The 23162-nt window shown below is 46.3% G+C and overlaps 1 protein-coding gene across 1 annotated transcript in view; it reads left to right on the top strand.

Annotated features, from left to right (window-relative positions):
- Positions 1–23162, top strand: part of LOC143955199 (uncharacterized) — a 51892-nt gene that overhangs the window by 1383 nt on the left and 27347 nt on the right. Inside the window, exons 2-12 of the mRNA XM_077465287.1 lie at positions 1270–1631; positions 1748–1845; positions 1953–2093; positions 2220–2355; positions 2757–4168; positions 15814–16050; positions 20763–20883; positions 21000–21085; positions 21193–21249; positions 21374–21509; positions 21914–23073. Of these exons, the coding sequence (XP_077321413.1) occupies positions 1547–1631; positions 1748–1845; positions 1953–2093; positions 2220–2355; positions 2757–4168; positions 15814–16050; positions 20763–20883; positions 21000–21085; positions 21193–21249; positions 21374–21509; positions 21914–23073 (3669 nt within the window). The 5' untranslated portion in view covers positions 1270–1546. The remainder of the gene's footprint in view (positions 1–1269; positions 1632–1747; positions 1846–1952; positions 2094–2219; positions 2356–2756; positions 4169–15813; positions 16051–20762; positions 20884–20999; positions 21086–21192; positions 21250–21373; positions 21510–21913; positions 23074–23162) is intronic.

The raw sequence follows: 23162 nt of genomic DNA, 5'->3' as shown, positions 1-23162 counted from the left end.
GGGCATTGACCCCCCTTCTGCATGCAGGCAGCAGAGCCAGGACAAGGGGTGGGCACAAGGAGGAGCTTCCCCAGAAGCAGGGAAGCAAGGGGGCAAAGAATGGATGCAGGGTGGTACACCCATTCTATAGTATGTATTACAGTGCAGGAGGGGGGCACAATTCTGGATCCTTTGCCTGGGAACTGGGTGACCCTGTCCCAGTACTGGCAGGCAGTGTTTGTTACTTCACCTGCATCCACCTCAAACTGCACACAGGCAGTCTATAAAGGTAAATGCAGACACAGTGGCTGCATGGGCACAGCCAGACACAGTCAACTGTCAAAATGTGATCCTAATGGGCCTGGGATGAATTAGAAGCTATCACCGCCCCTTTGCTCACATGGCTGGGAAAGCTCTGCCATGTAAGTGAATAGGGTGGTGATGTCATTGGTTAAAGAGGAAGTAAACCCTGATGGGTTTTACTTCCTCTTTGTTTCCGTGTAAAGGTAAAGCATAATGGGCTACTATGCATCGCATAGTAGACCATTATGTGTCACTTTCCTGAAACCGAACCCTGCAATGTCCCCGATTTTCCTCTCTGGCTGGAAGCGTCCATTCTTCACTCCTATTCCTTCCGGGGCCACAGACTCTGTGACTGGCCGGGGTAGCGGGACCCTCAAGTCACGGCATGACCCCATCTAGAAACGGCACGGCGTGCCCTTTCTAGAGTGTGCATGCCCGAATTCATCGGTGCATGCACAGTAGAAATTGCCGTACGGGGAATTGTAAATATCTCCTAAATCGTGGCGGTTTAGGAGATATTTACAGCACCTATAGGTAAGCCTTAATCTAGGCTTACCTGTAGGTGAACGTGGTTGTAAAGGGTGTACAACCACTTTAAGGACTCGGTGATGTTTGCACCCAATGGCGTCCTTAACAACCATTCACAACAGGAAGTTTTCATGTATAATAGCAGAAGTAATGCCGTTATTATACATGATGTTCTTCTCCTGCCAAAAGGGTAAATGTTCGGTTGTTCATCCAAACAGTGAAGGTTTGGTCCAAACTTTTTTTTTGGATTGAATCTTGAGGTCATCCCTAGTATAGACATTACACATCCTGGTATAGTCCAAATAATTCTCAGTTTATTGTCTATCGACAAAGAAGAGTGTCCCATTTAGATCAGTAGGAGGTGAGGAGGATTCTGGGAGGGTCACGTGACTTCATCCATATCTCTATAGTTAAAACATTGTTTTAATTCATTGATAATTACTTTCTCTCTCTACACAGAATTATAAAATAGTGAAGGAAACATCTGGAGATCCATGAACACCCAGCAGCCGTCTTCACAGGACATCACCCATCACAGTGCCTCCACCTCACTGCCTGACAACAGAGGTAACCAGTGCCAAGAAGATTCTAGAAGTCACCAAGAAAATCATTGGTCTGCTGACAGGAATTCTGGGACATTATCCAGTAACAGACAAGGGATGTGTCTGGATGGTGACTGTATCATTGTGTGTGTCAGGTTCCTATAAGGTGTCAGGATGTCACTGTCTATTTCTCCATGGAGGAGTGGGAGTATTTAGAAGGACACAAAGATCTCTACAAGGACGTCATGATGGACAATCAGCCGCCCCTCACATCACCGGGTAAGAGGAGACTTTATTGTAAAGGAGAGAGCAGTACGGAGGCTCCACCTAGATCCCCCATCATCTGATAAACACATAGAAACAATGTATTCAGTCAGTGTGTGTGTTTCCTACAGATGGATCCAGTAATGGGAACCCACCAGAGAGATGTCCCCATCCTCTGTATTCCCGGGATTCCACACAGGAAGATCACACCATCCCCCACCGTCATCAGGTAGGTGGGACTGAGCAACTAAAATTTAAAATTCATTCTAAACCACATTCTTCAAAGTAACTTCTTGTTCCTTTTTATAAATGTATTCTGCCAACTTTGGGGTTTAGGGTGAAGAATTGAAAGACATCAAACCTAAGATTAAAAAGGAAGAAGAGGAGACTCTGGTGAGTGGAGCTCAGCAGTCTATGGAGGCGGATAGTCTTCAGGATTCCACACAGGAAGATCAAAGCATCCCTCACCATCATCAGGTATAAATAACTGAGCTATAGAACTCAAAAGTTATTCTAAACTATGAGATAACTTTCTTATAGATATTTTTTTTTAATATTGAACTTAATTTTCCAGATATTTTATTTTTTTGTTTTTGGGTTCAGGATAAATTACAAAAGGAAATCAAACTTGAGGTTAAAGAGGAAGAAGAAGAGACGTTGGTGAGTGGAGATCAGCAGTCTATGAAGGAGATGACCATGAAAAGTGAACCGGAGGAATCTTCTCTTTATATCAACAGAAGTAAGTAATAATCACCAAATGCAGAAATGTTCACAATTTCCTTTTTCTTCTACGAGTATAAAAGATGAATTTAAATAACAGCAGCGTGAAGATACTGTACACCATATGAAAGGTCCATCTCCATTCCTCAATATAACGTCATGTTCCCAACAAATGAGGAGGAGATACTGTACACCATATGAAAGGTCCATCTCCATTCCTCAATATAACGTCATGTTCCCAACAAATGAGGAGATTCTGTATCTTTATCTGGTTTGTATTGCTATTTTATGTTATTGCTGCACCCAATTCAATACCAGAGCTCTGAGATACTGTAGAGTGTTAGACCAACATACTGTATATGACTTCTGAATGAAAGACATGAAGAATTATTATAACATTTAAACATTGATTTCCAACAGGTGGACACTATGTCCCGAATAACGTATCTTCAGAATATAAAGCAGAAGAAAATCCCACCATACAACGTTCTCAAGGAGTGAATCGCATTACACAAATAATACATCATAGAACTTATCATATAGAGAGATCATGGGATTTCTCTGATCCTGAGGAATCTTCTGATGATCTACATACTATTATTTTTGAATCTCACAGTACAGATAAATCAACAGATCCATCTAATCCCGAAGAATCTTCCTTAAACCATGAAGGAGCTCACACAGGAGAGCGTTCCTTGTCATCTACAGTGTCTGGGAATTCTTCCAAAGGAACCAGAGAGCCTCCTACACACCAGAAAAGTCTAATAAGAAACTTTCTCAGTCACCAGAGAGTTCACACAGGCGAGCGTCGTTTCCCATGTTCAGAGTGCGGCAAATTTTTTGCTTCAAAAGGAAGCCTTCTTAGACACATCAGAATTCACACGGGTGAGCGTCCCTTTTCATGTTCAGAGTGCGGCAAACGTTTTACTGAAAAAGGAAGCCTTCTTAAACACATCAGAATTCACACGGGTGATCGTCCCTTTTCATGTTCAGAGTGCGGGAGATGTTTTAGTCAGAAAGGAGAATTTGTTGCTCACCAAAGAATTCATACTGGCGAGCGTCCATTCTCCTGTTCACACTGTGGTAAAGGTTTCACTCAGAAAGGAAACCTTCTTAAACATATGAGCACTCACACAGGTGAGCGTCCTTATTCATGTTCGGAGTGTCCGAAAGGTTTCTTTCATAAATGGAACCTTGTTGTTCACCAGAGAATTCACACTGGCGAGCGTCCGTTCTCGTGTTCGCACTGTGGTAAAGGTTTCATTCATAAAGGAAGCCTTCTTGTACATGAGAGAACTCACACAGATGAGCGTCCTTATTCATGTTCGGAGTGCGGGAAAGGTTGCATTCATAAATGCAAGCTTGTTGTTCACCAGAGAGTTCACACGGGGGAACGTCCTTTTTCATGTTCAGAGTGCGGGAAAGGTTTCATTCATAAATCAACCCTTGTTATTCACCAGAGAGTTCACACGGAGGAACGTCCTTTTTCATGTTCACAGTGCGGGAAACGTTTCAATCATAAAAGCACCCTTGTTATTCACCAGAGGGTTCACACGGGGGAACGTCCTTATTCGTGTTCGGAGTGCGGGAAAGGTTTCATTCATAAATGCAAGCTTGTTGTTCACCAGAGACTTCACACGGGGGAACGTCCTTTTTCATGTTCAGAGTGCGGGAAAGGTTTCATTCAGAAAGGCGACCTTGTTGCTCACCAGAGAGTTCACACAGGGGAGCGTCCTTATTCATGTTCAGAGTGTGGGACATGTTTCGACCAGAAATATAAACTTCTTAGACACCAGAGAGTTCATGTGGGGGAACGTCCTGTTGTGGATTCATGAAGAAATAATATATTTATATTTACTGGCAGAAATGTGAGATTTGTTTAGGCCTCAAAACGGATGAACCTAGATTTTGCCATCATTGAACTGTTACCCTCTTGGAGACCTTTAAAGCAAAATAGATGATCTCAAGTTGTTACTACATCAAATATTGAAAACTTTTACAAGCCTGCATTGAGACAGAGACTTGCGGGAACAGTAAGGTTCCATTTCACAAAACAAAGAAGACGTGTACCTGGCTTTAGTGGATAAATAACAGCCACAAATACAGCCATAGAAAAAAAGTTACACGAATACGTGACTAGACTGTTCTCACATTCACCTGGCCTAAACCATTGTGTTCCAGTGAGGAACTGTTTAAATAGCACCTTGGCTAACATAACCCAATGTGTTAGGCCGCGTACACACGCGCGGACTGTTTGCCCAACCTTGTTCGTCAAACAGTTTGGGCAAACAGTCCGCTCAAAATTTGCATGAGCGGACTTGCCCACACACGAGCGGACTGTTTGACGAACAAGGTTGGGCAAACAGTTCGCTCAACTTTTGAAATGAACGGACTCGCCCACGTAAGGAGGAGGCAAATCCGCCCATTTCGAGCGCGTGTACAGGTAGGCGGGGCCCGCGAAGGAGACGTCGCGGGCTCCGCCGCCTGGAATGGGCTTAAAGGGGAACCCCAACGCCGAAAAAAATCGGCGTGGGGGTTCCCCCCAAGTCCACACCAGACCCTTGTCCGAGCACGCTACCCGGCCGGCCAGGAAAGGGGGGCGAGCGAGCGCGCCCCCCCTCCTGAGCCGTACCAGGCCGCGTGCCCTCAACATGGGGGGGTGCCTTGGGGAAGGGGGGGGCCGCGCGGCCCCCCCACCCCAAAGCACCTTGTCCCCATGTTGATGAGGACAAGGGCCTCTTCCCGACAACCCTGGCCGTTGGTTGTCGGGGTCTGCGGGCGGGGGGCTTATCGGAATCCGGGAGCCCCCTTTAAGAAGGGGGCCCCCGGATACCGGCCCCCCACCCTATGTGAATGAGTATGGGGTACAATGTACCCCTACCCATTCACCTGTGAAATAAAGTACAAATAAAAACACAACACAGGGGAAAAAAATATTTTATTGCACAGCCGGGGGTCTTCCGTCTTCGGGGGTCTTCTCGCCGGACTCCTCCGCTATGTGTGTGTAGCTCTTTTGCTAGCGGAGGAGTCCGGCTTTCTTCCTCCCCGCCGCCGGCCTCTTCTCCCGACTTCGGGGGTCTTGTCCCCCTCTTCGGTTCTTCTGCCGGGCCACCGCGCCTGGTCCGGTGGCCCGGTCTTCTGTCGCCGTCTTCCGTTCTTCTGTCGCCGCCTTCGGTTCTTCTGCCGGGCCACCGCGCCTTCTTGTAGCTCTTTTACAGGCGGTGGCCCGGTCTTCTGTCGCCGCCGACTTCCGTTCGTGTTCTTCTTCTTGTTCTTCTCCAGGAGATGTTGACACGTCGCTCCCTCCGGCCGGAATGCCAGAGCCGCGCTGTGCTGCCACTTATATAGTGACAATGGGGCGGTGTCACATGGTATATGTCACATGGGTTGGTCACATGGTGACCCCGCCCCCTTACGATGTCATAGTCCCCATGTGACATCAACCCATGTGACCAACCCATGTGACATATACCATGTGACCCCGCCCCATTGTCACTATATAAGTGACCGCACAGCGCGGCTCTGGCATTCCGGCCGGAGGGAGCGACGTGTCAACATCTCCTGGAGAAGAACAAGAAGAAGAACACGAACGGAAGTCGGCGGCGACAGAAGACCGGGCCACCGCCTGTAAAAGAGCTACAAGAAGGCGCGGTGGCCCGGCAGAAGAACCGAAGGCGGCGACAGAAGAACGGAAGACGGCGACAGAAGACCGGGCCACCGGACCAGGCGCGGTGGCCCGGCAGAAGAACCGAAGAGGGGGACAAGACCCCCGAAGTCGGGAGAAGAGGCCGGCGGCGGGGAGGAAGAAAGCCGGACTCCTCCGCTAGCAAAAGAGCTACACACACATAGCGGAGGAGTCTGGCGAGAAGACCCCCGAAGACGGAAGACCCCCGGCTGTGCAATAAAATATTTTTTTCCCCTGTGTTGTGTTTTTATTTGTACTTTATTTCACAGGTGAATGGGTAGGGGTACATTGTACCCCATACTCATTCACATAGGGTGGGGGGCCGGTATCCGGGGGCCCCCTTCTTAAAGGGGGCTCCCGGATTCCGATAAGCCCCCCGCCCGCAGACCCCGACAACCAACGGCCAGGGTTGTCGGGAAGAGGCCCTTGTCCTCATCAACATGGGGACAAGGTGCTTTGGGGTGGTGGGGCCGCGCGGCCCCCCCCCTTCCCCAAGGCACCCCCCCATGTTGAGGGCACGCGGCCTGGTACGGCTCAGGAGGGGGGGCGCGCTCGCTCGCCCCCCTTTCCTGGCCGGCCGGGTAGCGTGCTCGGACAAGGGTCTGGTGTGGACTTGGGGGGAACCCCCACGCCGATTTTTTTCGGCGTTGGGGTTCCCCTTTAAGCCCATTCCAGGCGGCGGAGCCCGCGACGTCTCCTTCGCGGGCCCCGCCTACCTGTACACGCGCTCGAAATGGGCGGACTTTCCGAGCGGGAACAGTCCGCTCATTTCGAAAGTACAGCGGACAGGCCCACACACGGGCGGACTGTTCGCTCAAACACAGTTTCAGCGGACAGTTTTTCGGAATTTCCGAAAGACTTTGTCCGTCCAACTGTCCGCTGAAACTGTCCGCTGAAAGCCCACACACGAGCGGACTGTCCGCCCAAACACTGTTCAGCGGACAAGGTTGGGCGAACAGTCCGCCCGTGTGTACGCGGCCTTAGAGTTAGGAACTGTGCGAATTGCCAACCCATCTCTAAACATCCATTGAAACTGTTCAAAGTCCAATTCAACACATGGTGGAAAAGATTTGAAGTTCGTGCAAAGTCAAAAATATTTTAAAAGTACCTATATGGTTATTATAAGTCATTCGAATTATGTATGATACTGAAGGTCACAGAGATGATTATAATTAGTATTTGATGATCTAAGAACCTTGTTATAAATAAAATATTTATAAAATCTGTGATTATAAGTAGAAGTGTTTAAAAAAGCTAATTAGCATTGTGAGAGATACCTAATCGTGATTATAACCATATAAGAATTTAGCCTATGTTTAGATTAACACATACCGTATATACTTGAGTATAAGCCGACCCCAATATAAGCCGAGGCACCTAATTTTACCACAAAAAACTGGGAAAACGTATTGACTCGAGTATAAGCCTAGGGTGAGAAATGCGCAGCTACTGTAAGTGGAAAAGAGGGTCAACAATGCCCATTTGCATGCCTCACTGTGCTCATTTGTAGCCATAGGTACCCCGAACTTCAAAAGGGTTCCTAGATGCTCCCTAGCTGCAGCCAATTTGGGGTTTCTGGACCCAAAGGGTCCCAAAATTACATTGCTGCAGATGGACACCGTTGACAGATTTTGAGGCCTTGTATCTCGAGGCCACTTGGTGCTAGGAATGAAATTTGATGTGTAAACCCAGTGGAATTAGGACTACAACATATCCAAAGCTGGGGTTCCTAGCACTAAGTGGCCCTGAGATACGGGGCCCCAAAATCGGTTCGCAAAATGTCATTCTCTGCTGCAGAAAAGTGCTTGACTGGAGTATAAGCTGAGGGGGCCATTTTCTGCACAAAAAATGACCAGCATGGCCAATGTTGAGTTCCATCTGGTGGGCATGTCACATATAAGGCGGTTCTTGGGCAGGTTCAACTCCTTTTGGAGCTCAGCCAGCCGAGCACAGGCATTAAATGATCGGCGGAAATGCACACAGACTTTCCTGGCCTGCTTCAGGACATCCTGTAAGCCGGGGTACCTGCCCAAGAACCGCTGCACCACCAGGTTAAGGACGTGAGCTACACAGGGCACATGGGTCAGTTGTCCCTGTCGGAGGGCGGAGAGGAGGTTGGTGCCATTGTCGCAAACCACCATTCCTGGCTTAAGCTGGCGTGGCGTCAACCACCTCTCGGCCTGCCCCTGCAGAGCTGACAAAACATCCGCCCCAGTGTGGCTCCTGTCCCCCAAACAAACCAGCGCAAGCACGGCATGGCATCGTTTTGCCTGCTTACTTGCGTAGCCCCTGCAACGCCTACGGAGCACCGCTGGTTCTGAGGACAGAGCACTGGAAGAGGCCATGGAGGAAGAAGAAGAGGAGGGGGTGGAGGAGAGAGGTGTGTCACAACCAATAGTAGCATTTTGGAGGCGTGGTGGCGGAACAACCTCCAACACTACTGCACCTTGTCCTGCATCCTTCCCAGCTGCCAGAAGAGTGACCCAATGGGCCGTGCAAGACAGGTAACGTCCCTGTCCATGCCTGCTGGACCATGAGTCAGCAGTAATATGCACCTTACCGCTGACCGCCCTGTCCAGCGAGGCAAGGACATTGCCTTCCACATGCCGGTAGAGATGCGGAATCGCCTTCAGTGAGAAAAAGTGGCGTTTGGGGACCTGCCACTGAGGAACCGCACATTGTACAAACTCACTGAAGGGGGCCGAGTCTACCAACTGAAAAGGCAGCAGTTGAAGTGCTAGCAATTTAGCCAAGCTAGCATTCAACCGCTGGGCATGTGGATGGCTGGGAGTAAACTTCTTCCGCCGGTCCAGCAGCTGGGGCAGGGACATTTGCCTGCTATAATCGGACGTGGAACTCTAGCAGAGTTCCCGGAAGCACTTGGCTGTGACACACCTAATTCTACACCTTCATTCCTCTCAGAGCAGGTTTCAGAGAGGACTGAAGGTCTAGTGGGGTTGGAGATGCCAGCTGATGAGGAGCAAGGAGAGGTCCGCTTTGTTCTTTGGTGTGGGTCTATGAGGTACGCTTGCCAACGAGCTGCATGGCAGGTCAACATATGTCTGGTCAAGCATGTGGTGCCCAAGCGGCTGATGTTTTGGCCACGTGAGATACGCTTGAGACATATGTTGCAAATATCAGCGGTGTGATCTGATGCACTCGTCTCAAAAAAGGCCCACACCAAAAAACTTTTAGAATAACGCGCAGAGGCAGCGCTCTGCACAGGCGGAGCTCTGCGGTGTGATTCAGTCGGTGTGCTGCCCCTAAGCTGGCCCCCAGAGGGCATCCTGCCTCGTTGGACATGTGCCTCCTCCTCCTCCTCCTCCCTCCTTCCAGGCACCCACGTGGAGTCAGTGCCCTCATCATCCCCTCCCTCTTCATCGCTGTAGCAAACCTGGCAGTATGCTGCAGCTTGTGGAACATGACTGCCAGATTGCTGTCCTTCTTGAGCATCCCCTCTCTCTGCGCTCACGCTACTGCCTTCCTCTAGCTGAGTGTCATCATCAGAGCCCACAAAACACTGGGCATCCCCCTGGAGCATGTACCCAACACTGTGCTCAAAGAGTTCAGGAGACTCCTCAGGAGGACGTGGTGGGTCTAGGGAAGGAGTCACTGATGATGACATTGAGAGGAGGGAAGACGATGCGTTGGCAGCTGCTTTGCTACTACCCTGAGACTGGGTGAGAGAGGATGAGGAGGATGAAGAGGGCTTGGTTATCCACTCTACCAAGTCGTTGGCATGTTGCGGTTCAACATGTCCAGCTGCCGAAAAGAAGGACAAGCATGTCCCATGGCCACGTGCTGATGACAATGCACCGCGTCCACGACCAGCACTGTTGTCTCTAGACACAGAGCCTGCTTGCCCTCTTTTATCGGCTCGCGCCTGTCTGCCTCTCCTTGCTGGCCTTCCAGACATGGTAATGGCCTGAAGGGAGTTGGGTAAAACAGCAGTTGGGTAGTGTATATTGTGCTGGAGGCACACAACACCCACTAACTCCTGCAGATGCCTTTATTATAGAACACCAGAGATAAAGGGGTATATACAGATGTATACTGTGCTGTGCTGGAGGCACACACAACTTCCAATAACTCCTGCAGATGGCAAGTGGGCTCAAATAGAGAACAGCTATGTAGGTGGATATAGCGGTATGTACTGGGTACAGAGCACGCAGACAGCACGCACTATCTCCTAACACTACTGACTGCAAGCTCTATTATAAAAGATAGATCACTACTACTAGCTATATAGGTGAGGTGAATATAGCGGTGTATACTGCGGTCAGGGCACGCAGACAATAACCACTACACAACAGCAAGATAGAAAATCGGCCGAAAACGATCGGTGTGTACTGTGTTGAAGGTACACAGAACACCCACTGCTTCAGACGCCAACACACTACAGGAGGCCACCGCGATGGCGGCCTTATATAGTGTGGGGCGTGCACTACACAGCCTGAGCTATGATTGGCCACAGGCATCCTGCCTGTGGCCAATCATGGCTCTCCTCGCTGCTGGCGCTGCGATTGGCCAAGCATGCGGGGTCACAGTGCATGCTTGGCCAATCATGAGCCAGCAATGCACTGCGCCATCGCAGTGCATTGTGGGCCGTGAGCGCCACACGAATTTGACGCGAACAGACCAAAATGTTCGGATTTCGCCGAACGGATGAACAGCCAATGTTCGACTCGAACGTACGTTCGACTCGAACACGAAGCTCATCCCTATAACGCCCACCTTTCCACCTGCCCCTGGACCCTATTCCCTCTCAAACACTATGGTTGCCCTCTGACTCTATCCTACACTCTTTAACCCACATCTTCAATCTCTCCCTCACCTCTGGCATTTTCCCCAATGCTCTAAAAGATGCACTGGTCATCCCCATACTTAAAAAGCCATCCTTGGACCCTACCAATTTTAACAACCTATGCCCTATCTCCTTGCTCCCCTTTTCCTCTAAACTCCTTGACCGCTTGGTCTACAACCAACTGAGTGACCACCTCATTAAGAATAACCTTCTTGATCCACTTCAATCTGGATTTCGCCCTCAACACTCCACAGAAACTGCTCTTTTAAAACTCACAAATGACTTACTAACTGCAAAAACCAACGGACACTATTCTGTACTCCTACTTCTGGATCTTTCAGCTGCCTTTGACACAGTTGACCACCCCCTCCTCCTCAAAAAACGTTACTCCCTTGGTCTCTGTGACTGTGCTCTTCAGTGGCTCTCATCCTACCTATCCCAACGCACCTTAAGTGTCACTTACAATTCTACTTCCTCCACTCCTCTTCCCTTCTCCGTCAGGGTTCCCCAAGGTTCTGTTCTTGGACCTCTTTTATTTTCAATCTACACCTCTGCCCTGGGTCAGCTGATAGCCTCTCATGGCTTTCAATATAATTTCTATGCTGACGACACACAAATCTATCTCTCCACCCCTCAACTCACTCCATCACTCTTCTCACGCATCACTAATTTGCTAACAGACATATCTGTATGGATGTCACAACACTTCCTCCAACTCAACTTGTCCAAAACCGAGCTCATAATATTTCTTCCCCCATGTGAATCTTCCCCTGACTTCTCTGTCAAGAGCAATGGCACAACCATCCACCCATCCCCACATGCCAAGGTTCTAGGTGTTATCCTGGACTCTGAACTGTCCTTTTGGTCCCATATCCAATCACTTTCCAAAGCTTGCCGCCTCAACCTCCACAACATCTCCAAGCTACGTCCCTTTTTAACCAAGGAAACCACAAAGCTCTTGACAACTGTACTATTTTCTCCATTAGCTCATCCTCCACAGCTATTACCCTTTTGCATATCTTGACCCTCCCTCCTAGATTGTAATCTCTAACGAGCAGGGGCCTCTGATTCCCCCATGTATTGAATTGTATCGTAATTGTACTGTCTGCCCTAATGGTCGCAACAAGTAAATCTTCTTTAATAGTATCCATTTTTGAAAGCTACGGCAGCCATCTTAACTCTGGTAACCAGCCATTAGGAACAGTAGCCATCTTGGAATGGGTAATTATGTCATGTTGATTTTATCTTGTATGTTCTCTCAAATATTGATGTATTGAATATTCAACCTTTGATAATCGTTCTCCAGAATCAATAACCGCCTTGTAGATTTTTTCCTCTAAAGATTACATTTTTCATTATATTTTTCTTTTTGCATAGTTGCCACTTTTATTGACAAAAAAAAGTCTAATTTATTTTGTTAACCACTTACTTAACAGCAGTTGCACGGTTGGACGTGTGAAATACAGATGTAGCACCGGGCTCCTGAAGAGCACACATATGTTTTTTGTCAATTTAAATGTTCCTAAGACCATAGTTGGGTTTTAGGGTTAATTTCAGTAAATTATGGTCTCAGTATCGGTTTGGCTGGACTGTAATGTGTTCTACCTGGTCATAGGTGTGGGTGTCACCTTTGCCAGGCATTGGAACGCAGTTTGGTTGGATGCATTGGGTACCAATCTCTCTCTCTGAGCCAATCAGTGGGTGCGTTGTCTCGTTGTTTATTCTGGGAGAGGGTACTTAAGGTGCTGAAGTCACGTGATTCTGGGTTTCAGTCCAGAAGTATGTTCTGACTCCCTGGTCCTGGTCCTCCTGACCAGCCCCCAGAGGCCCTTGTGGCATGGGGTGCGGATCCATCCATTTTCCGAGTCTTGGGGCTGGCTAGCCCAAGGCACAGTAACTGGAAGGAGGGTTCCAAGGTGGTCCGGTGCCATCTCCGTTTTGGAGAGGCCCAGCAACTGAAAACGCAACCAGGGGAGGACTCTTCAGAAGAGGGAAAGACACAGGGCTGCCTGCTCGGTAAGAGCCTGGAAGCTCAGCTGGAAAGGACACTGGGCGAATCCACACTCTTACGGTATCGCCGGACCGGCTGCAAGATACTGGTACCATGTGAGAGTTTCTAGTTTCATCCTTCAGTTACAACCAAGTCTGTGGCAGAGACTTTGCTCATTCTAAAATTCTACAACCAATTCTGTGGCAGAGACTTTGCTTTATTTGAATTACCTGTCAGTTGCTAAATCCACAAAAAAAGGGATTTATCCGATAGCTGTAATATCCAGTTGTGAATGGCTATTCCCTGGATCACTTGGAGAGAGACATTCAAGTGTCAGCAGTTTCAAGAGTACCTGAGCTTTACTACCCATACCCTCTATTCCCTACTGAAAGACTGTGTTCTGTTTAACGTTTTGCAAATAAAAATCCCTAAAGTTGATTCAGGTGTCAGTCTCTACAGTTTATTGGGCCATCAACCTCGGGAAACCCCTAAACGCACACGAGGTAGAGAAGGTAACGGTTAGCCCAAGAAAATCAGCCGCTCCTTCGGGGGTCAGTGCTACACAGACATTCTGTTTCATTGTCATTTTCACAAGGTTATTGATTCTACCGAGAAGTTATCATGGTGGTATTACGTCAAAGGTACTACAATCCCATTTTTTGGGTGTTTCCATTCATTTTCAAGATGTTCATGTGACACAATCTGTATTTTAATTTCATGTAAATATTTGTTGTTGTCAGCCAATAAATGTAACTATTTTGTATAATCACATGTCTCCGTGAATAAGTTTCATATGTATAGACAGTGTCATATAGATTGATTTTCTATCTTAAAAATTACTTAATAATAAATACTGCGGGAAAACTGTCCTTAAAAAGCACAACAGTCCTTATTCGTGTTCAAAGTGCGGGAAATTGTTCTGTAAAAAAAGTGGCCATGATCGACACCAGGAAATTCACATGGATTAACAACCTTTTTTATGTTCAAGGGAGCGTGGCAAGAATAACCTCCAGAGAACGTGTGTCCTTCCTTATAGTCAGAATGTATAAAATTCTGTTAAAGAAAATTACTTCTTGGACCCCAGAATATTCACAAAGGCTAATAAAGTTTTTGTGTTCATATTGGCTTATTTTGAGGCGTGACCAAAGTACAATGGGATTTTTTTGGAATGATGTGATAGTTATAGGTTGGCAGGGATTGAATTACAGTAATAGGGTCCTCTAAACAATGCTGACTTGGTCCCGCACTCAACCCATGGACCATACCTTTTTATGGGTTGCTATTAGTATATCTTTTTTGCTTTACTGAAGGAACTAACTTTTTATTGTACCGACTAAAGTATACCGTATATACAGGAGTATAAGCCAACCCAAATATAAGCCAAGGCACCTAGTTTTACCACAAAAAAACTGGGAAAAGGTATTGACTCGAGTATAAGCCTAAGGTGAGAAATGCGCAGCTACTGTAACTGGAAAAGAGGGTCAACAATCCCCATTTGCAGCCTCACTGTGCCCATTTGCAGCCATAGGTCCCCCGAACTTCAAACTCTGTAGGTAAGGGTTCCTAGATGCTCCCTAGCTGCAGCCAATTTGGGGTCTCTGGACCCAAAGGGTCCCAAAATGACATTGCTGCAGATGGACACAGTTGACTGAATTTGAGGCCCAGTATCTCGAGGCCATTTGGTGCTAGGAAACCCAAATTTGGTGTGCTAACCCAATGGAACTAGAACTACAACATATACAAAGCTGGGGTTGCTCCGAAATAAGGGGCCTCAAATGTCAAGCACTTTTCTGCAGCAGAGAATGACATTTTCGAACCGACTTTGAGGCCCCGTATCTCGGGCCACTTGGTGCTAGGAACACAAAAAATGTGCTGAAAAACTTGGTTTATACTCGAGTATATATGGTAATTATTTTTAAATTCGATTTTTTTTAATCAGCTATGCAAGATTGAATTTAGATTCTTTATTGTGTGTTAATAATGTAATCCGATTTTCTAGCATGAACAAGAAAGCTCTACTCTACAATATTCTGTTCTGAGTAATTTTTTACAAATGAACATCATTTGTTAGATGATTGGTGATTGGAATGTGCTCGGTTCATAGAGAGTCTTCCATTGGTGTTTTATTAGTGAGATGTTAGAGTCTAGAGCAGTGGTTTTTGACCTTTCTAGTGCCGTGACCCCTTGATAAAATTTCCCAAGTTGTGGGGACCCCTAACAGTAAAATTATTTTCGTAGTGTGGGTTGTCAGCACCCAAAGCAAGACAAGTAATTTGTGCCCCTAACCCACTGACATTTAGCGCCCCCTGAGTCCCTTCCACTTGCACAGTATTTTAGGATGTACCACTCTTTCTCTTTGTTCTCTTTTCTTTCCCTTTTATCTCTCTATCCTAATTTCTTATTTTTTTCCCCCATCCCTCTCTCTAGATGTCTTTCTTGTTCTTTCTCTTATTAATTTTCTCCCCTTTTCTTACTACCTCCCCCTCTTTTCCTCTCCCTTCCATGTATTCTCTATTTTTATTCCTTCTTTTACTCCTTGGTGGGGGGTGGGGGGGGGGGAGGGATGAGTGGCAGTGCTGGGTGGAGTTCTGATCAGCCAACTTAGGTGCTCTTGATCAAGGTCATCTGCTGATCTGAGAACTGTAGTGGGGACTTTTAATGGCAACTATAATCACAGGTAGTGTCTCCGGCTTCACTGTGTCTCCGACTTGGTGGTGTCTCATAGCAGTGACACCTATGCCAAAATCAGGAGATGGGGTCTCCTCCAACCCCTCCCACTTCACATTCCTCACCAGTCAGCTAACCTCTAGTCTCTGCCCCCCAGCCATGCCGTGAACTGAATGGGCGTCTGCGAAGAGGCTGAGTGGGCGGCCGTGGGTTCCAGGGACAGCCCTGCTGGGTGGCCACAAAAAGGCTGGGAGAGTGGTGCAGGCTTCAGGAACAGCCTAGGATTTGGTGACCCCTGGCAAATCATTATTCAACCCTCGAGGGGGTCCAGACCCCCAGATTGAGAACCAATGGTCTAGAAGGTCCAGTTCCAGAGAGCCAAGGGGTCCAGTTCCAGAGAGTCCAGAAGGTCCAGTTCCAAAGAGTCCAGAAGGTCCAGCCTCATAGAGTCCAGAAGGTCCAGTTCCGGAGGGTCCTGTTCCAGAGAGTCCAGAAGGTCCTGTTCCAGAGAGTTCAGAAAGTCCTGTTCCAGAGAGTCCAGAAAGTCCTGTTTCAGAGAGTCCAGAAGGTCCTGTTCCAAATGTGTGCCAGCTAATATTCTAAGGATACATAGAGCCACTACAAATGCCACATAGAATAATTCCATTGCTGCCATTTTGATCATGCTCCCCAGGCTCGCAGTGATCAGCTCTATTATTTCCCAGTTATTATCTTCATCATCAGTGATACAGAGGTCATACCCATCAGTGGCTCAGAGAGTATGTCAGTGTCATGTCATCTATGTATCCCCTTTGTGGTATTGGGGTGATTACGCTCATGTGATAGGTGCTTTTCCAATGAGTTGGGCCAGAGCAAACTGTATTTTAAATGTTATCAGCCCATTTTTAATACATAAAATAGAAAGTCCATATAGACATCAGTTGCCCACGCAGGGGTTTCCAACATCAACTGAAAATACCGAGCCATCTGGCTCCTTTGTCAGCAGCACTGCTGCTGTTCTTACCAGTCCCTCTGACTGTACTGTCCAACTCTCCTGGTTCACTTGGCTCACTTAGCCTTTAGTCGCAGTGCCCAGCTGCACAGCTCTCTCCTGGCCTCTGGATAGGAGTTCTCCATGATACCCCGATAGGAGCAGACCTGACTCCTGGAACGAGACCTGCTGGCTGAGGCTCTGACCCCTGGTTGAGACCTTCTGGCTGCAGCCTGCAAACCTGAAAGAAAGAGCAGGTGAAGATGGAAGCCTCTGCAGCAGTGACAATTCGCCGCTGGAGGGCTTTGTTTCAAAGAAAGTCTTTCATAATGTGTTAGTATACAATGCATACTAGCACATTATGCCTTTACCTTGCAGGGAGAGTTTATTTTTTCTCTCTTTGTTCTATGTTTACTGCCACTTTAACATAGGGAGATCAAGAATAAAAACTGATTGGTACCCAGTGTTAAAGAAAAAATGACTTTAAGGTGACAAAAAAGTGCAGAGCGGTAATGAAGGTGAGAGGAAAGTGCAGAGCGGTAATGAAGGTGACACGAAAGTGCAGAGCGGTAATGAAGGTGACAAGAAAGTGCACAGCGGTAATGAAGTTGACAAAAATGTGCAGAGTGGTAATGAAGGTGACAAGAATGTGCAGAGCGGTAATGAAGGTGACACAAAAGTGCAGAGCGGTAATGAAGGTGATAAGAATGTGCAGAGCAGTAAGGAAGGTGACAAGAAAGTGCAGAGCAGCAATGAAGGTGACAAGAATGTGCAGAGTGGTGATGAAGGTGACAAAGTGCTGAGCGGTAATGAAGGTGACAAGAAAGTGCAGAGCGGTAATGAAGATGACGAGAAAGTGCAGAGCAGTAATGAAGATGACGAGAAAGTGCAGAGCGGTAATGCAGGTGACAAGAATGTGCAGAGCGGTAATGAAGGTGACAAGAAAGTGCAGAGCGGTAATGAAGGTGACAAGAATGTGCAGAGCGGTAATGAAGGTGACAAGAAAGTGCAGAGCGGTAATGAAGGTGACAAGAATGTTCCTCCATGCCAGAAGTCATCTCAAGCAAGCTTAGTGTTCTCTTTCTTCATACTATACTGTACTTTGTTTCATATTTTTGTAGTCCAAAAACAAAAAAAACTTTCAGAACGGATTAACCTGGTTTACATTGAACCCTATGGGAAAAACTTGCTTTGGTCCGCGACCAATTCGGTTCATGGAACAAATTAAGTTCGTGAACCGAGGTATCACTGTAAATGTAGAGAAAATGTAAATGTGAACTTAGGCGGTAGTATTTAAATTTTTCTCAAGATGGTGATCTCACTCCTGAGCGTGGAATGCAAAGAAGGAAGTGATGTCATGTACGGACAGGAAGTGATGTAGGGTAAAGACAGGAAGTGATGTATGGTAAAGACAGGAAGTTTCATAGGAGAGGTGACTTGTTAGGAAATAGCGTACAGATATTACTGAATCTTGAGGTACATTTATTTTATTATCTATTTATTACAGGTACTTGTATAGTGTTGTCAATTTAGGCAGTGCTTTATATATATATATATATATATATATATATATATATATATATATATATCTATATTGTAAAGCACTGCCTAATATACATCATCAGTTCCTGCCCTCAAGGAGCTTACAATCTAAGGTCTCCTAACTCACATTCATACATACAAATACTGGGGATAATTTAAATCGGAGCCAATAAGCTACCAGCATATCATTGGAGTATTGGAGGAAAGAGGAGTACAGAGAGGAGGGAGAGCACATCCCGTTCCTCCTCCGGGTTCTCTCCCCCTTTGTGTTGTTATCTGTACTTTTTTATCAAAAGTCAAAACTGTTGGGGGTTGGGGTTGTGCTAGAAGGGGGATTTAGGAAGGGGGTGTGTGTTAGGAGGGGGATTTGTGTCTAGCAGGGGGGGTTTTGTGCTAGGACCATGTATTTTGGTGGGGCTCAATTTAAAAATCATGCCAGCACCCTTTTTGCGAGCATAGAGCAGCCTAATGCAAAAAGAACGTGACAAAAACACACAGGCTCGAACGCACTACCTTTTTACCACGAGCCCTCAGACTGGAGTGCCTGGAGATTGTGGGCAATTCTAAAGGGTGCCTTAACTTCAAAAAGGTTGATGAGCACTTCTCTATATCAATGGGTGAAGTGATCGATGGCGGATGGACATCATGGGGCATTTTTTTTCAACTAAAGAACTGGTAAAAACTGTGGCTTGTTTACACTTTACTTTTTTGTGAATGAGTTGGGATATTATGTACCCTTTAATTGTTCACATGAGGGAGCTGGTATCTGGGTTCTTCCTTATTGTTAAAGGGTGCTTTAAGATTCCATTAAGCCCCCCTGGCTACAGACCCCCACAATTACCAGGCCAGGGTTGTGGAGAAGAGGCCCTTATCCAGATCAAGATAGGGATAAGGTGCTTTGCCAGAGGGTCCTCCCTTTGGCAAGGCACTTACTCATGTCGAAGGCATGTGGCCTGGTATGATTCAGTGGGGGGAGGGGGTGCATGCTCGTCCTCCTCCTTTCCTTGCCAGCCAGGCTGTATGATCAAATAAGGGTCCAGTATGTTTTTTTCAGGGGCCTTGCTCTTTTTTTGTGATTTTTGTGTGGTCTTCCCTCTTAAAATCTACACCAGATCTGAGTGGTCTGGTATAAGTTTTGTCAGGACCTCACACATTTTTTTTTTCTGTACGGGTCACTCTTAAAGCTTCATTCAAATGGGCCTTGACCCCCATTCTGCATTCAGGCAGCAGAGCCGGGACAAGGGGTGGGCACATGGGGAAGCTGCCCCAGGTGCAGCGCAGCAAGGGGGCAAAGAATGGATGCAGGGTGGTACACCCAGTCTATAGCATGTATTACAGTGCAGGAGATGGGCACAATTCTGGATCCTTTGCCTGGGAACTGGGCGACCCTTTCCCAGTACTGGCAGGCAGTGTTTGTTACTGCACCTGCATCCACCTCAAACTGCACACAGGCAGTCTATAAAGGTAAATGCAGACACAGTGGCTGCATGGGCACAGCCAGACACAGTCACATTTCAAAATGTGATCCTAATGGGCCTGGGATGAATTAGGAGGGGAACCCCGTGACATTTCTTTAAGCTATCCCTGCCCCTTTGCTCACATGGCTGGGGATTCTCTGCCATGTAAGTGAATAGGGTGGTGATGTCATTGGTTAAAGAGGAAGTAAACCATAATGGATTTTACTTCCTCTCTGTTTCCCTGCAAAGGTAAAGCATAATTGGCTACTATGCATCACATAGTAGCCCATTATGTGTCACTTACTTTAAACCGAAGTCTGCGATGTCCCCGTTTTCCTCTCTGGCTGGAAGCGTCCACCCCTCTTCCTTCCGGGGCCAAGGATTCTGGCTCTGTGACTGGCCAGAGTCGCGTGACGTCACTCCAGTGCATGCGCGCGGGACCCACCAGTCACGGCATGACCCCACCTAGAAACGGCATGGCGTGCCCTTTCTAGAGTGTGCACGTGCCAAATTCATCGGCGCATGCGCAGTAGAAATTACCGTACGGGGAATTGTAAATATCTCCTAAATCATGGAGGTTTAGGAGATATTAACAGCACCTACCAGTAAGCCTTAATCTAGGCTTACCTGTAGGTGAACGTGGTTGTAAAGGGTGTACAACCACTTTAAGGACTCAGTGATGTTTGCCCCCACTGGCGTCGTTAACAACCATTCACAACAGGAAGTTTTCATGTATAATAGCAGAAGTAATGCTGTTATTATACATGATGTTCTTCTCCCGCCAAAAGGGTAAATGTTCGGTTGTTCATCCAAACAGTGAAGGTTTGGTCCAAACTTTTTTTTGGACTGAATCTTGAGGTCATCCCTAGTATAGACATTACACATCCTGGTATAGTCCAAATAATTCTCAGTTTATTGTCTATCAACAAAGAAGAGTGCCCTATTTAGATTAGTAGGAGGTGAAGAGGATTCACGTAACTTCATCCATATCTCTATAGTTAGTTAAAACATTGTTTTAATTAATTGATAATTACTTTCTCTCTCTACACAGAATTATAAAATAGTGAAGGAAACATCTGGAGATCCATGAACACCCAGCAGCCGTCTTCACAGGACATCACCCATCACAGTGCCTCCACCTCACTGCCTGACAACAGAGGTAACCAGTGCCAAGAAGATTCTAGAAGTCACCAACAAGATCATTGAGCTGCTGACAGGAGAGGTGAGCGGTGGTGGGAATTCTGGGACATTATCCAGTAACAGACAAGGGATGTGTCTGGATGGTGACTGTATCATTGTGTGTGTCAGGTTCCTATAAGGTGTCAGGATGTCACTGTCTATTTCTCCATGGAGGAGTGGGAGTATTTAGAAGGACACAAGGATCTCTACAAGGACGTCATGATGGACAATCAGCTGCCCCTCACATCACCGGGTAAGAGGAGACTTTATTGTAAAGGAGAGAGCAGTATGGAGGCTCCACCTAGATCCCCCATCATCTGATAAACACATAGAAACAATGTATTCAGTCAGTGTGTGTGTTTCCTACAGATGGATCTAGTAATGAGAGATGTCCCCGTCCTCTGTATTCCTGGGATTCCACACAGGAAGATCCCACCATCCCCCACCATCATCAGGTAGGTGGGAGTGAGCAACTAAAATTTTAAAAGAATTCTAAACCACATTCTTCAAAGTGACGTCTTGTTCCTTTTTATAAATGTATTCTGCCATCTTTGGGGTTTAGGGTGAAGAATTGAAAGACATCAAAGTTGAGATTAAAAAGGAAGAAGAGGAGACTCTGGTGAGTGGACTGAGCTATAGAACTCAAAATGTATTCTAAACTATGAGATAACTTTCTTATAGAGATTTTTTTTAAATATTGAACTTAATTTTCCAGATATTTAATTTTTTGTTTTGGGGTTCAGGATACCTTAGGAAAAGACATCAAACTTGAGGTTAAAGAGGAAGAAGAAGAGACGTTGGTGAGTGGAGATCAGCAGTCTATGGAGGAGATGACCATGAAAAGTGAACAAGAGAAATCTTCTCTTTGTATCAACAGGAGTAAGTAATAATCACCAAATGCAGAAATGTTTACATTTTCCTGTTTCTTCTATGAGTATAAAAGATTAATTTAAATAATAGCAACGTGAAGATACTGTACACCATATGAAAGGTCCATCTCCATTCCTCAATATAACGTCATGTTCCCAACAAATGAGGAGGAGATACTGTACACCATATGAAAGGTCCATCTCCATTCCTCAATATAACGTCATGTTCCCAACAAATGAGGTGGAGATGCTGTATCTTTATGTAGTTTGTATTGCTATTTTATGTTATTGTTGCACCCAATTTCATGCCAGAGCTCTGAGATACTGTAGAGTGTTAGACCAACATACTGTATATGACTTCTGAATGAAAGACATGAAGAATTATTATAACATTTAAACATTGATTTCCAACAGGTGGACATTATGGCCTGAATAACGTATCTTCAGAATATAAAGCAGAAGAAAATCCCACCACACAACGTTCTCAAGGAGTGAATCGCATTACACAAATAATACATCATAGAACTTATCATATAGAGAGATCATGGGATTTCTCTGATCCTGAGGAATCTTCTGATGATCTACATACTATTATTTTTGAATCTCACAGTACAGATAAATCAACAGATCCATCTATTCCTGAAGAATCTTCCTTAAACCATGAAGGAGCTCACACAGGAGAGCGTTCCTTGTCATCTACAGTGTCTGGGAATTCTTCCAAAGGGACCAGAGAGCCTCCTACACACCAGAAAAGTCTGAAAAGAAACTTTCTCATTCACCAGAGAGTTCACACAGTCGAGCGTCGTTTCCCATGTTCAGAGTGCGGCAAACGTTTTACTGCAAAAGGAAGCCTTCTTAGACACATCAGAATTCACACAGGCGAGCGTCCCTTTTCATGTTCAGAGTGCGGCAAACATTTTACTGAAAAAGGAAGCCTTCTTAAACATATCAGAATTCACACGGGTGATCGCCCCTTTTCATGTTCAGAGTGCGGGAGATGTTTTAGTCAGAAAGGAGAATTTGTTGTTCACCAAAGAATTCATACTGGCGAGCGTCCATTCTCGTGTTCACACTGTGGTAAAGGTTTCACTCAGAAAGGAAACATTCGTAAACACATGAGCATTCACACAGGTGAGCATCCTTATTCATGTTCAGAGTGTGGGAAAGGTTTCATTCATAAATCCACCCTTGTTATTCACCAGAGAGTTCACACGGAGGAACGTCCTTTTTCATGTTTACAGTGCGGGAAACGTTTCAATCATAAAAGCACCCTTGTTATTCACCAGAGGGTTCACACGGGGGAACGTCCTTATTCATGTTCGGAGTGCGGGAAAGGTTTCATTCATAAATGCAAGCTTGTTGTTCACCAGAGACTTCACACAGGGGAACGTCCTTTTTCATGTTCAGAGTGCGGGAAAGGTTTCATTCAGAAAGGCGACCTTGTTGTTCACCAGATAGTTCACACGGGGGAGCGTCCTTATTCATGTTCAGAGTGTGGGACATGTTTTGACCAGAAATATAAACTTCTTAGACACCAGAGAGTTCACGCGGGGGAACGTCCTGTTGTGGATTCATGAAGAAATAATACATTTATATTTACTGGAAGAAATGTGAGATTTGTTTAGGCCTCAAAACGGATGAACCTAGATTTTGCCATCATTGA

The sequence above is a fragment of the Lithobates pipiens genome, unplaced genomic scaffold (assembly GCF_037356315.1).
Source record: "Lithobates pipiens isolate NorthernLeopardFrog02 unplaced genomic scaffold, aLitPip1_a1.2 Scaffold_35, whole genome shotgun sequence".
NCBI lineage: Eukaryota > Metazoa > Chordata > Amphibia > Anura > Ranidae > Lithobates > Lithobates pipiens.
Note: the sequence above shows the minus strand (reverse complement) of the source record. Positions and strands in the feature narration are given on the sequence as shown.